Raw genomic sequence first — 14,143 nt, 5'->3', positions numbered from 1 at the left:
GAAGACAGAAAGGTCAGCACGATCAGAACTCAAATAAAAGCAAGCAAAGATTTTTTTTTTATTTTCCTTTTTTTTGTTGTTGTTATTTGTTGTCCAATTGGAGTACGTGGACCCCGTAAAACTTCATATACGAGATCCAAGCGATGATGACCACGGTGGTGAGAATACCGCTTGGGGGGGGAAGGATTCGGCTACATTGGGATTCGGATATGTAATGGGTTGGGGCAAACCCCCTCCCCACCACAGGGCAGAAACAACGACTCAGACAAAGGGATTGCAAAAGTGATGGAAAGTTTAAATAGAAAAAAAAAACAATTTAAAAACAAACAACAATGAAAGCTTTACAGAGAACCAAAAGCACCGTGACAAAGAGAGAAATCCCAGAACATGCCCAAGAACATCCCATCCCCACCTGGGGGTACACCCAAACCCCCCCAGGGCTCTTTCCTCCCCCCCAACCCAGCCTTGGGTCTGGGCAGGCCCAAGGGAGGCGGCTCACGCCATTTTACCTAGGCTGCAGCTGGGGACGAAAGAGGAAGTGAAGACCCCGCATGGACATTTTATAGGGGAGCAGGGCATTATGGGAAATGGAATACCTGCCTGTGACCACCCCCTGGGCTGGGCCCACCCCTTTGGGACTTCCCAGGTGTGATCTGTGCAGTGGCATCCGGGCCAGCACCCAGCCTAAACCACCACAAGCTACTTTAGTTTGAGTGTTTGACTCTGCTGTTTCAGGTTCCGCAAGGGGGGAGGTATGGTGGATCTGGCGCGGTGGATCTGGCTGGTGAAGAAGAGGGGCATTCGTGAGCAGGAATTATTTGGATTATTCCAATTGCATGATTATTTGTGGTACTGTTCCACTTGCATGAGTATTTGTGGTACTGTTCCACTTGCATGAGAATTTGTGGTTTATTCCACTTGCATGAGTATTTGTGGTAGCCAGAAATAGTATTCGTGAGTAGGAATTGTTTAGACTGTTCCACTTGCATGAGTATCTGTGGTAGCCAGGAATAGTATTCGTGAGTAGGAATTGTTTAGACTGTTCCACTCGCATGAGTATCTGTGGTAGCCAGGGTTAGTATTCCTGAGTAGGAATTTTTTGGATTATTCCACTTGCATAAATATTTGTGGTAGTCAGGAGAAAATGGGACAAAAGAAGAGTAAGTCATCAAAGCAGGACGGAGAGAAAGCTTTACCTTCTATTCCTCCAGAGAGTCCATTAGGGTTGCTCATTCAATATTGGGAGGATGATGGACAGAGAAAAAGGGAAATCAAAGGAAAGAATGATTCACTACTGTATGGAGGTATGGCCAAAAGAACCATTAAGACCACATGTGTTTTGGCCTATTTTTGGATCTTTTGAGGATTGGATTTGCCAAGCTTTGAACCATCATGTGAATTCTAAAAAGTGTTTTAGTAAGGAAGAAGCTGAATATGTTGCTATTTGGATTAGGGTCTCACATCCCTCTCCTGTTCCAGTATTAAGAACTGAGGATAAGGACAAAGACAAGGAGAAGGAGAAATGGGAACCCCTGGATAACCTACCACCACCTTTTCACCAGAACAGGGGTCAAGGTCCCCTAAATCAAATAGCCCTGCAACCAACTTCTCCTTCACCCACCCAAACAAGAAGCAGAGTGAGGAATGACAGGAATGAACAAGAAGGAGACAGTGTAGGATTCCATCCACTCAGGGAAGTGCCTATGGGGGGGCAGCAAGGAGGAATAGGGTTTGTGACTGTACCTCTCAATACATCAGATGTCCGCAGTTTTAAGAAAGAGATGGGTACCTTGCTGGATGATCCCTTAGGTGTAGCTGAGAGACTGGACCAATTTTTGGGTCCCAATACATATACTTGGAAAGAGATGCAGTCTATTTTGAGTATTTTATTCACTGCAGAGGAAAGAAACAGGATTAGACAGGCTGGTATGAGAATATGGGAGAGGCAGAATCGGGGGGGGGGGGGGGGGCACCAGGAGATCAAAAGTGGCCTAATCAAGATCCTGGGTGGGATCAGCAGCAGCTTCAAGGGAGACAGAATATGGGAGACCTGAGGACTATAATAATAGAAGGAATCAAAGAAGCTGTACCGAGGGGCCAGAATTTTGATAAAGCTTTTAGAGAGCAACAGAGGAAGGATGAATCTCCCACGGAGTGGATGGGAAGATTAAAGAAAGATTTGCACATGTACTCTGGAATAGACCCCAATCCTGCAGTTGGAGTGATACTTCTCAGGACACAGTTTGTGGCAAAATCATGGAGAGGTATTAGAAAGAAACTGGAAAAGATCGAGGATTGGCAAGACAGGGGATTAGAGGAGTTACTATGGGAAGCTCAGAAAGTATATGTAAGGAGGGATGAAGAGAAACAAAAAGCAGAGGCTAAACTGCTTGTAACTGCTGTAAGGGAAAGTCAGAAATCAGGCAGCTGCTCGGACCTTTGGGGTACTATCAATCATGGATAGAGGTGTCAGGGGCTGTATATTTTGGGGACAAGAATATCAAATGAGTCCCCAGAAGGAGGAGGTAATATTTTTTTTTTGGTAGATATGGGAGCAGAAAAGTCGATCATACAAAAGATTCCTAAGACGGTTGAGAAGGAAAAACCCCAGCAACAGTAATTGAAGCTAAAGGGGAACCTTTTAAGGTGCCCCTGCTTGAAACTATAGAAATAGAATCTGGAAAAGGATTTGTTTAAATGATTTGTTAGTTGTTTCAGAGACTAAATACACTCTCTTGGGAGAGATTCTTTTTGTTTTATCAACAACAGATTACAGCTGTCTGGACTGCAGAAAAAGGGTGGACGCATGTGTCGCGAGTAAAAGGACAGTAACTTCTGAGCCTGAAGAGATTAGAGTGACTCTACAGAGAAAGCAAAACTGACATCAGCATGAATTCCACGCCACTTATACAGATGATTGGAAGCATCTCCGAGACTGCAGTTAGTGCTGACAGATAAGTACTCGATGCAATACTGTAACATCTCAGTCTGAAAGCTCCGGAACTTACAAGACAGACCCACCTCCTGAAATATATGCAATAGCGTGTGATATTGAATCTGTGTTGCAAGAGAACATTGAGGAATATCCCCATTTCATTCTGTGTATAAAGCATCATAGAACTCATGGGGGATGAGTAACTTGTAAATGTTTTAAATGTTGTAAGAAATGGTCTTGTATCTCATATAACTGAGGAGTATTTTGTCCTGAATGCTGTAACTGTAAAACTGTAAAAGTAGGCCTGAAAATAGGCAGTTTGGATTGATAAATATAGAGATCTTATTTTGTGGTAATGAAAAAGGATTTAAATCCCCATGGAAAATGCTTGAAAGGGATTGGCATAAATGGGAAATAAAGGCTAGAGAAATTTTTAGTTAGGGATAGTTTCATAGTTTCATAGTTTCATTCAGGGTTGGAAGGGACCACAAGGATCATCTAGTTCCAACCCCCCTGCCATGGGCAGGGACACCCCACACTAGATCAGGCTGGACAGAGCCTCATCCAGCCTGCTCTTAAACACCCCCAGGGACGGGGCCTCGACCACCTCCCTGGACAACCCATTCCAGGGTTTCACCACTCTCATGGTGAAGAACCTCCTCCTCACATCTAGCCTGAATCTCCCCACCTCCAGCTTCATTCCATTCCCCCTAGTCCTATCACTACCTGAGATCCTGAGAAGTCCTTCCCCAGCCTTCCTGTAGGCCCCCTTCAGATACTGGAAGGCCACAATTAGGTCACCTCGGAGCCTTCTCTTCTGCAGACTGAACAGCCCCAACTCCTTCAGTCTGTCCTCATAGGAGAGGTGCTCCAGCCCTCTGATCATCCTTGTGGCCCTTCTCTGGACACGTTCCAGCACCTCCAGATCCCTCTTGTAATAGGGGCTCCAGAACTGGACACAGTACTCCAGGTGGGGTCTCACCAGGGCTGAGTAGAGGGGGAGGATCACCTCCCTCGACCTGCTAGCCACACTTCTCCTGATGCAGCCCAGGATCTGATTGGCTTTGCGGGCTGCAAGTGCACATTGAGAGCTCATGTTGAGCTTTTTGTCCACCAGCACCCCCAAGTCTCTCTTGTGCCCACCTCTCCAGCCTGTCAAGGTCCCTCTGGATGGCCTCCCTTCCCTCCAGCGCGTCTGCTGCACCACACAGCTTGGTGTCATCAGCAAACTTGCTGAGGGTGCACTCAATGCCACTGTCCATGCCAGCCACAAAGATGTTGAATAAGACAGGTCCCAGGACTGATCCCTGAGGGACTCCGCTTGTCACTGGCCTCCACTGGGACATGGAGCCATTGACAGCCACTCTTTGGGTGCGGCCATCAAGCCAGTTCCTTATCCATCTAGTGGTCCACCCATCAAACCCATGTGTCACCAGTTTGGAGACCAGGATGTGGTGCGGGACAGTGTCGAAGGCTTTGCTCAGGTCCAGGTAAATGACATCAGTTGCTCGCCCCTCATCTATTAATTTTGTCACCTGCTCATAGAAGGCAACCAGGTTGGTCAGGCAGGATTTGCCCTTGGCAAAGCCATGCTGACTGCTCCCAATCACCTCTTCACTATTCTTCTGAGCGAGTAGTGACTCCAGGAGGATCTGCTCCATGATCTTTCCAGGCACAGAGGTGAGACTGACTGGCCTGTAGTTCCCTGGTTCCTCCTTCTTACCCTTTTTGAAGATGGGGGCAATGTTTCCCCTTTTCCAGTCTGTGGGGACTTCACCAGATTGCCATGACTTTTGAAATATAATAGAGAGGGGTTTAGCAACCTCATCTGCCAGTTCTCTCAGTACCCGTGGGTGTATCTCGTCGGGTCCCATGGACTTGAACACTTTCAGGTTCTTCAGGTGATCACGAACCTGATCTGCACTTACAATGGGCAGTTCTTCCTCCCCGTCCCTGGCTTTGTCTTCCATAACATCAGGAGTGTGGCTAGAGGCCCTTGCAGTGAAGACTGAGGTAAAGAAGTTAATAAGTACCTCAGACTTTTCCTCATCACTTGTGACCATGTCACCATTTTCCTTTCTGAGGGGGCCCACACCTTCCCTAGTCGTCTTCTTCCCATTAATATACCTGTAGAAGTTCTTAGTATTCCCTTTAATCTCCCTGGCTAGATTCAATTCAAAATCTGCTTTGGCTTTCCTAACCAGGACTCTTGCTGCTCGGGCAGCTACCTTATATTCCCCCTGTTCTACCTGTCCTTCCCTCCACTTCCTGTAGAGTTTCCTTTTAAGTAATAGTGTGTCCAGTAGCTCCTTGCTCATCCAGGCAGGCCTCCTAGCATTCTTACCTGCTTTTCTCTTTGTTGGTATGCAGAGCTCCTGGACACAGAGGAGGTGGTCCTTGAATACTGACCAGCTGTCCTGGGTCCCTCTTCCCTCCAGGGCTGTGTCCCACAACACTTTGGCTAGCAGATCCCTGAAGCGATCAAAATCTGCACGCCTAAAGTCTAGGGTCGTAAGCTTGGAATACTTCCTCCTGATTGCCCTGAGGATATTAAATTCAACTGCTTCATGGTCACTGCAGCCAAGGCCGTCTATGAGCCTCACATTGCTTACCAGCCCTTCCCTGTTGGTGAGAACAAGGTCCAGCATAGCACCATTTCTTGTTGGTTCCTCTACCATTTGGAGGAGGAAGTTGTCTTCTATGCAGTCCAGGAACATCCTGGATCGCTGGTGCCTTGCTGTGTTGTCCCTCCAGCAGATGTCTAGGTGGTTGAAATCACCCATGAGGACCAGGGCTTGTGACCTGGAAGCTGCTTCTATTTGCCTGTGGAGGGCCTCATCTGCTTGGTTCTGCTGGTCAGGTGGCCTGTAGGAGACCCCCACAGTAATATCTCCTTCCCCTGTCCTGCCTTTAATTTTAACCCATACGCTCTCAACTAGCTCATCATCCCTCCCCAGGTGGAGCTCCACTGATTCCAACTGGCTATTGACATAGAGGGCAACACCTCCTCCTCTCCTTCCCTGCCTATCCTTCCTAAAGAGTTTATACCCATCTATGCCTACATTCCAGTCATGGGATTCATCCCACCAAGTTTCAGTAACAGCCACTATGTCGTGGCATCCCAGCAGCACAGTGGCCCTTAACTCATCCTGTTTGTTGCCCAAGCTGCGCGCATTCGCATAGAAGCACTTCAGCTGGGCTGGCCCTGTCCTCCTCTTGTGCCAATACCAAGAACAATTAGAATAGAATAGAATGGAATGGAGTAGGCCAGGTTGGAGGAGACCTTCGGGGTCATCGCGTCCGGCCTATCAACCAATCCAACCCACCTGATCAACTGGGCTATGGCACCAAGCACCCTATCGGGTCTCCTCCTGGGCACCTCCAGTGGTGGTGACTCCATCACCTCCCCGGGCAGCCCATTCCAATGGGCAATCACTCTCTCTGTATAGAACTTCTTCCTAACATCCAACCTGAACCTCCCCTGGTGCAGCCTGAGACTGTGTCCTCTTGTTCTTGTATTGGGTGCCTGGGAGAAGAGACCAACCTCTGCCTGTCTACAACCTCCCTTCAGGTAGTTGTAGAGAGTAATAAGGTCACCCCTGAGTCTCCTCCTCTCCAGGCTAAGCAATCCCAGCTTCCTCAGTCTCTCCTCATAGGGCTTGTGTTCCGAACACCTCACCAACTGGTGAAGACCTGGTGTTATGCCCTGGGGGTTGCCACCTTTCTCCCCACCGTTGTTTGCTGATGGCACACTTGGCATCATCCTTGGGGCCCATCCTCACCTGCCTGATGAAGGCTGACCCCATCACCAGCTCTGCTGGGGTGGGCTTGCTGCTCCTCATCCTCCTGGCCGTGCTGAGCAGCCTCTCGCTGCAGAAATCCCTGCCTGCAGCCTACCGAGCCCAGGAGGCTCCCCAGGAGAGCCCAGGCTTGATCCAGTGTGGAGAGTATCACAGTATCACAGTATCACAGTATCACTTAGGTTGGAAAGGACCTCGAGGATCATCGAGTCCAACCTATCAACACAGACCCCATGACTAGACCATGGCACCAAGTGCCACGTCCAATCTCCCCTTGAACGCCTCCAGGGTCGATGACTCAACCACCTCCCTGGGCAACCCGTTCCAATGCCGAATGACTCGCTCGGTGAAGAACTTCCTCCTCACCTCGAGTCTGAACCTCCCCTGGCGCAGCTTGAGACTGTGTCCCCTTGTTCTGGTGCTGGTTGCCTGGGAGAAGAGGCCAACCCCCTCCTGGCTACAACCACCTTTCAGGTAGTTGTAGAGGGCAATGAGGTCACCCCTGAGCCTCCTCTTCTCCAGGCTAAACAATCCCAGCTCCCTCAGCCTCTCCTCATAGGGCTTGTGTTCAAGGCCTCTCACCAGCCTTGTTGCCCTTCTCTGGACACACTCAAGTGTTTCAATGTCCTTCTTAAACTGAGGAGCCCAGAACTGGACACAGTACTCAAGGTGCGGCCTAACCAGAGCAGAGTACAGGGGCACTATGACCTCCCTGCTCCTGCTGGCCACACTATTCCTAATGCAGGCCAGTATGCTATTGGCCCTCCTGGCCACCTGGGCACACTGCTGGCTCATATTCAGGTGGCTGTCGATCAGCACACCCAGGTCCCTCTCTGTTTGGGAGCTCTCCAGCCACTCCGACCCCAGCCTATAGCTCTGCATGGGATTGCCGTAGCCAAAGTGCAGCACTCGGCACTTGGACTTGTTGAAAGCCATCCCATTGGACTCTGCCCATCTGTCCAGTCGGTCGAGGTCCCTCTGCAGAGCCTTTCTACCCTCTAACTGACTAACATCTGCCCCTAACTTTGTGTCATCTGCAAACTTGCTGAACAACCAGGTGCTGCCCAACGGGCGCTGCAAGATCGTGGCCACGCTGCCGCAGGGGGACGAGCAGCGCTGCCCGGACATGTTCCGCTGCACCGACGAGGTGTCCTACTGGCTCCACGAGAACGAGGAGAGGAAGCAGCAGATCCTGGAGCTGCGGGAGCTCATTTCAGAGCTACAGGAGGAGCTGAGGAACCACCGGCACCGCATCAAAGTCCTTGAGCTCCAGGTAAAGGGCCGCCCCTTCGCGGACCCCCGCCATGCAGGCGCCGCTGTCCCTCCCCGTGGTTCCTTCCAGCTCCCTGCAGCTTGCAGGGGGAGGACTCCCGGTGAAGCATATGGTGTGGGATAACCATTAAGCCCCAGCTGCTCCCACTGGGATGTCTGAGGAGCCTCCCAGGGCTGGCCTTAACAACCCCCTCAGTATTTCGTCTGTGCTGTCTCCTCCAACTTCAGGCCTGCCTAGGAGAGGTTGCTGAGGGGCACCAGGCACAAGCTGGAGTACAGCAAGTCCCACCTGAACATGATGGAAAATCTCATTTCCTGTGAGGGTGCTGAAGAGAGGTGGTGGAGTCTCCTCCTCTGCAGAGATTCCAAACCTGTCTGGCTGTGACCCTGGGCAACCTGCTCTGGGTGACCCTGCTTTAGCAGGAGAGCTGGACTAGAAGGTTTCCAGAGATCCCTTCCAAGCCCCACCATGCTGGGAGTCAGCTGCCCAGGGAGGTGGTAGAGTCACCATTCCTGGAGGTGTTCAAGAGGCGATTGGACATGGCACTTGATGCTGTGGTTTAGTAGTCATGAGGTCTTGGGTGACAGGTTGGACTTGATGATCTTTGAGGTCTCTTCCAACCTTATTGATTCTATGAGATGGTGGCTGTAGGGGGGGGCTGAGCTGATGGCCTCAAAGATGTTCAGACAAGGGAACTGCATGTGTAGTGTGAGCCACTTGTCCAACATCCATGCCAAGATCCTGCATCTTCTTACCCTGCTGATTTCCTTCTGCTCATCAGCTGGTCTAGCTCCAAGTTTGCTAGGGAGCTGTACACACTGTTGAATTCAATGGGCAAATGCAAACACTCCCAGCTCTTTCCAACCAGGAGTGTTTAGACCTTTCATAGTTTCATTCAGGGTTGGAAGGGACCACAAGGATCATCTAGTTCCAACCCCCCTGCCATGGGCAGGGACACCCCACATTAGATCAGGCTGGCCAGAGCCTCATCCAGCCTGCTCTTAAACACCCCCAGGGACGGGGCCTTGACCACCTCCCTGGACAACCCATTCCAGGGTTTCACCACTCTCATGGTGAAGAACCTCCTCCTCGCATCTAGCCTGAATCTCCCCACCTCCAGCTTCATTCCATTCCCCCTAGTCCTATCACTACCTGAGATCCTGAGAAGTCCTTCCCCAGCCTTCCTGTAGGCCCCCCTCAGATACTGGAAGGCCACAATGAGGTCACCTCGGAGCCTTCTCTTCTGCAGACTGAACAGCCCCAACTCCTTCAGTCTGTCCTCATAGGAGAGGTGCTCCAGCCCTCTGATCATCCTTGTGGCCCTTCTCTGGACACGTTCCAGCACCTCCACATCCCTCTTGTAATAGGGGCTCCAGAACTGGACGCAGTACTCCAGGTGGGGTCTCACCAGGGCTGAGTAGAGGGGGAGGATCACCTCCCTCGACCTGCTAGCCACACTTCTCCTGATGCAGCCCAGGATCTGATTGGCTTTGCGGGCTGCAAGTGCACACTGAGAGCTCATGTTGAGCTTTTTGTCCACCAGCACCCCCAAGTCTCTCTCCTCAGGGCTACTTTCCAGCCAGTCACTGCCCAGCCTGTATTTGTGCCTGGGATTGCCTCGACCCAGATGCAGGACCCTGCACTTGCTCTTATTGAACGTCATGAGGTTGGCTTGTGCCCACCTCTCCAGCCTGTCAAGGTCCCTCTGGATGGCCTCCCTTCCCTCCAGCGTGTCTGCTGCACCACACAGCTTGGTGTCATCAGCAAACTTGCTGAGGGTGCACTCAATGCCACTGTCCATGCCAGCCACAAAGATGTTGAATAAGACAGGTCCCAGGACTGATCCCTGAGGGACTCCGCTTGTCACTGGCCTCCACTGGGACATGGAGCCATTGACAGCCACTCTTTGGGTGCGGCCATCAAGCCAGTTCCTTATCCATCTAGTGGTCCACCCATCAAACCCATGTGTCACCAGTTTGGAGACCAGGATGTGGTGCGGGACAGTGTCAAAGGCTTTGCTCAGGTCCAGGTAAATGACATCAGTTGCTCGCCCCTCATCTATTAATTTTGTCACCTGCTCATAGAAGGCCACCAGGTTGGTCAGGCAGGATTTGCCCTTGGCAAAGCCATGCTGACTGTTCCCAATCACCTCTTCACTATTCTTTTGAGCGAGTAGTGACTCCAGGAGGATCTGCTCCATGATCTTTCCAGGCACAGAGGTGAGACTGGCCTGTAGTTCCCTCGTTCCTCCTTCTTACCCTTTTTGAAGATGGGGGCAATGTTTCCCCTTTTCCAGTCTGTGGGGACTTCACCAGATTGCTATGACTTTTGAAATATAATAGAGAGGGGTTTAGCAACCTCATCTGCCAGTTCTCTCAGTACCCGTGGGTGTATCCCGTTGGTCCCATGGACTTGAACACTTTCAGGTTCTTCAGGTGATCACAAACCTGCATACATGCACCAGCAGATGTCCTGCACTTGTGTCAGAACACCCCCATGAAAGCCCCAGGCTTGGGGAATGGTGAATGAAAACTGTCTAGAAGAAAAAGACCTGGGCAGAGTGGTTGACAGCTGCCTGCAGATGAGTCTGGGTGTGCCTGGGTGGCCAGATCACCACCAAACCATGGCCCTCAGCACCACAACTCCACATCCTGTAAATCCCTCCAGAGATGGGGACTCCACCACTTTCCTGGGCAGCCTGTTCAAGGCTGAACATCCCATAACCCGTTTTGCACAGTCCCACAAACCCAGAATACTCCTTGTAATTGTTTCTCCCTTCTTATCAACTGCACTGTTCAGGTGGAGCCTCTTTAAGGCCACATCCAGCAGATCCCTCCCTGGCCCATTTTATTGTCTTCCTTAGTACTTTCTGTGTCTTCTTGCTTAGTCTATGATCCCTTTCCTTGCTCTTTGATATTTTTGTCCTGAATCACTCTTGGACAGACAGTGAATGCTTTCACATCATACCCTGGCTGGCTTCTGGGGACAAGCTGTCGGATGGAGATGCTTCTGGAACAGAAAGAATAGAATCAATGAGGTTGGAAGAGACCTTCGAGATCGAGTCCAACCTATCACCCAATACCATCTAATCAACTAAACCATGGCACCAAGCACCCCATCCAGTCTCCTCCTGAACACCTCCAGTGATGGTGACTCCACCGCCTCCCTGGGCAGTCCATTCCAATGGCCAATCACTCTTTCTGGGAAAAACTTCTTCCTAACCTCCAGCCTAAATTTCCCCAGTACAGCTTGAGACTGGTGCTGGTTGCCTGGGAGAAGAGACCAACCCCCACCTGGCTACAACTTCCCTTCAGGTAGTTGTAGACAGCAAGAAGGTCTCCCCTGAGCCTCCTCTTCTCCAGGCTAAGCAACCCCAGCTCCCTCAGCCTCTCCTCATAGGGCTTGTGCTCCAAAAGGAAGGATGGAATTCCTCTTCCTTGACTCCAGTGCCAAGGATCTCTATGAAATCCAGCTGATCTCTGGTCAGTGAATGCAGACATAGATGCTCTTGGATTGGATGAGTTGAGAGAGAGCTTGTTTCTCCTCAGTGGGAGCCTAGTCAGGCAGCTCAGATGTCTGCCCTCAAGTGCTGCTGGGCTCCTCATGCTACAAGGAAAGCAGAGGGACACAGGATGCATCCAGGTGGTCTGGAGCAGACAGGTCCCAGGTCCTATCTAGGTGTCTCCAGGTGGTCTATACCTGAGGAACAGTGCATCTGTGCCACCAAGATCCTGCCACACTCAGAATAGGGACACCCTCTGGGATCTTTTGACATTGTTTGTAGAGTTTCAGACCTTGACTGGAAAAGACCTTGAGCAATAGAATTCAGCTTGGATCCAGGCCTACTTCCTGCAGAGGAGTGGGTTGCAGTCCTCCAGCCATTTCTTCTAGCTCTTTATTTTTTCTTCCCCCCCCATGAATCTAAAACCACAGAGAGATGAGAGGCCCAGAAGAAGGAAAAAGCCTGGTTAGGTCTCCTCCACCTCTGTTCCTCCCACCAAGGAGGGTATAACTCCCTTAATCCACCTTCACAAATCAGCCTCTTGCTGGTTGATCCCTATAGTGGGTTGAGAGAGAAGGCCTAGCTCTCCCTCCCCCACAAAGAGGAAAAAAAACACAGCTAACTCAGTTGGAAAAGCAAAAGGGATGCTATATTTACAGGCAATGTGGAAATGCAGGTTGTATATATACACAATAACACACACAATATACAAGCCCTATGAGGAAAGACTGAGGGAGCTGGGGTTGCTCAGCCTGGAGAAGAGGAGACTCAGGGGTGACCTTATCACTCTCTACAACTACCTGAAGGGAGGTTGTAGACAGGCGGATGATGGTCTCTTCTCCCAGGCACCCAGTACCAGAACAAGAGGACACAGTCTCAGGCTGTGCCAGGGGAGGTTCAGGTTGGATGTTAGAAGTTCTATACAGAAAGAGTGATTGCCCATTGGAATGGGCTGCCCAGGGAGGTGGTGGAGTCGCCGTCATTGGAGGTGTTCAGGAGGAGACTTGATGGGGTACTTGGTGCCATGTGTTAGCTGTTTGGGTGGGTTGGATTGGTTGATGGGTTGGACACGATGATCTTGAAGGTCTCTTCCAACCTGGTTTGGTTTATTCTGAAATTCTAAATCAGTATTTCTTCAGGAGCTCAGCATGGGCTTGTCTATCCAAGCAGTGATATGTCTCTGAGCTGAGTGAGAGCAAAAGGCTCTTCCAGGTCACAGCTCCTCTTCAGGTAATGGGGACAGCCCAATTCATAGAATAGAACCATAGAGTGGTTTGGGTTGGAAGGTCATCTGGTTCCAGCTCACCTGAAGTAAGCAGAGCCCTCTTCCACTAGATTAGGTTGTTCAGAGCCCCATCCAACATTACCTGGAGGGATGGGACATGGGATCTACCTGAGGGTACTGAGAGAGCTGGCAGAAGTGTTCACCAAGGCACTTTTTAATCACTTACCAGCAGTCTTGGCTAACTGGGAAGGTCAAGTTTACTGGTTGCTAGCAAATGTGGTGCCCACCTGTGCACTCACAGTAAGGAAATGGCCTCAAGCTGCACAAGGGGAGGTTTAGGTTGGACACAAGGAACAATTTCTTCCCTGAAAGGGCAGCCAAGCCCTGGAACAGGCTGCCCAGGGCAGTGGTGGAGTCCCCACCCCTGGAGGGATTGAAAAGCTGTGTAGATGTGGTGCTGAGGGACATGGTTTAGTGGTGACCTGGCAGTGCTGGGTTAATGCTTAGACTCAATGATCTTAAAGGTCTCTTTCAACCAAAATGATTCTGTGATGCTATCTACCACCTCTCTGAGCAATCTGTTCCAGTGCCTGGGCACTCATTGGGTCAGATGAGTTGACCCCATCTCTGCCACACTTCCCTCCTAGTGCAATATACAGACCAAAGGGAATCTCCTCATCCAGCCTTTGCTGTGCACTTCCAGCCCTACCATTTTTGCACAGCTGGGTATGCACTGAACAAGATCCCCAACAGCACAGTCCTGATAGAAAGGGATACAGGATCTGCCCAGAGAAGTCTTAGAATCATCTGTGGAGATATTCCAAACCCACCTAGACACAATTCTGGGCGAACTGCTCTGGGTGATCCTGCTTTAGCAGGGGGGTTGGTCTAGATGGTCTCCAGAGGTCCCTTCCAACCCCCTGCCTCCCCCTCAAGATTCTGTGAAGGGAGCAGCATCAGGGTACTCTCCTGGTGGCCAGGCTGTGCTGGGTTTAATCAGCAGCAGGAAATATCAGCTGTGGAGGAGGGGACTGTCTGGGAGGAAGCATCATGGGGTTTACTTGGAGAGCTGCTGTGTGGGTGAAGGCAGCTGGAAGAAGTCTGTATCAGTCACAGCTCACAGAGCAGGTTGATTTATGGTAGAGATGGAGACATTGCAGCCCTGAGGAGGAAAGCACCATGTCATGGCACCCAGAATTCCCACTTTGTTGGCCCTCTGCCTATCCAGCTGGTGTGGATTTTGGGATGTGGGCAGCCTTGGTGGGCTTCTAGCAGGGCCATGCAATGCTCAGGCGGCACTGGGAAGAATATAGAGCTGCCAAAACCCAGCAGTAGTGATGCCATCTCCTGGGAACAGTGACCTGAGAACTGTCTTCCCAGGGATGGGGACCAAGGTGTGAGCTGGGTC

The 14,143-nt window shown here is 50.7% G+C and overlaps 1 protein-coding gene across 1 annotated transcript in view; it reads left to right on the top strand.

Moving 5' to 3' along the window:
* The first annotated feature begins 6,612 nt into the window (after nt 1-6,612).
* Nucleotides 6,613-14,143, top strand: part of LOC137443520 (fibrinogen-like protein 1) — a 29,517-nt gene continuing 21,986 nt past the window's right edge. The window contains 2 exon segments of the mRNA XM_068143288.1: nt 6,613-6,892; nt 7,790-8,008. Coding sequence (XP_067999389.1) covers nt 6,680-6,892; nt 7,790-8,008 — 432 coding nt within the window. The 5' untranslated portion in view covers nt 6,613-6,679.

Source organism: Melanerpes formicivorus, unplaced genomic scaffold, assembly GCF_026170545.1.
Source record: "Melanerpes formicivorus ecotype bairdi unplaced genomic scaffold, bMelFor1.0.p_v2 SCAF_9, whole genome shotgun sequence".
NCBI lineage: Eukaryota > Metazoa > Chordata > Aves > Piciformes > Picidae > Melanerpes > Melanerpes formicivorus.
Note: the sequence above shows the minus strand (reverse complement) of the source record. Positions and strands in the feature narration are given on the sequence as shown.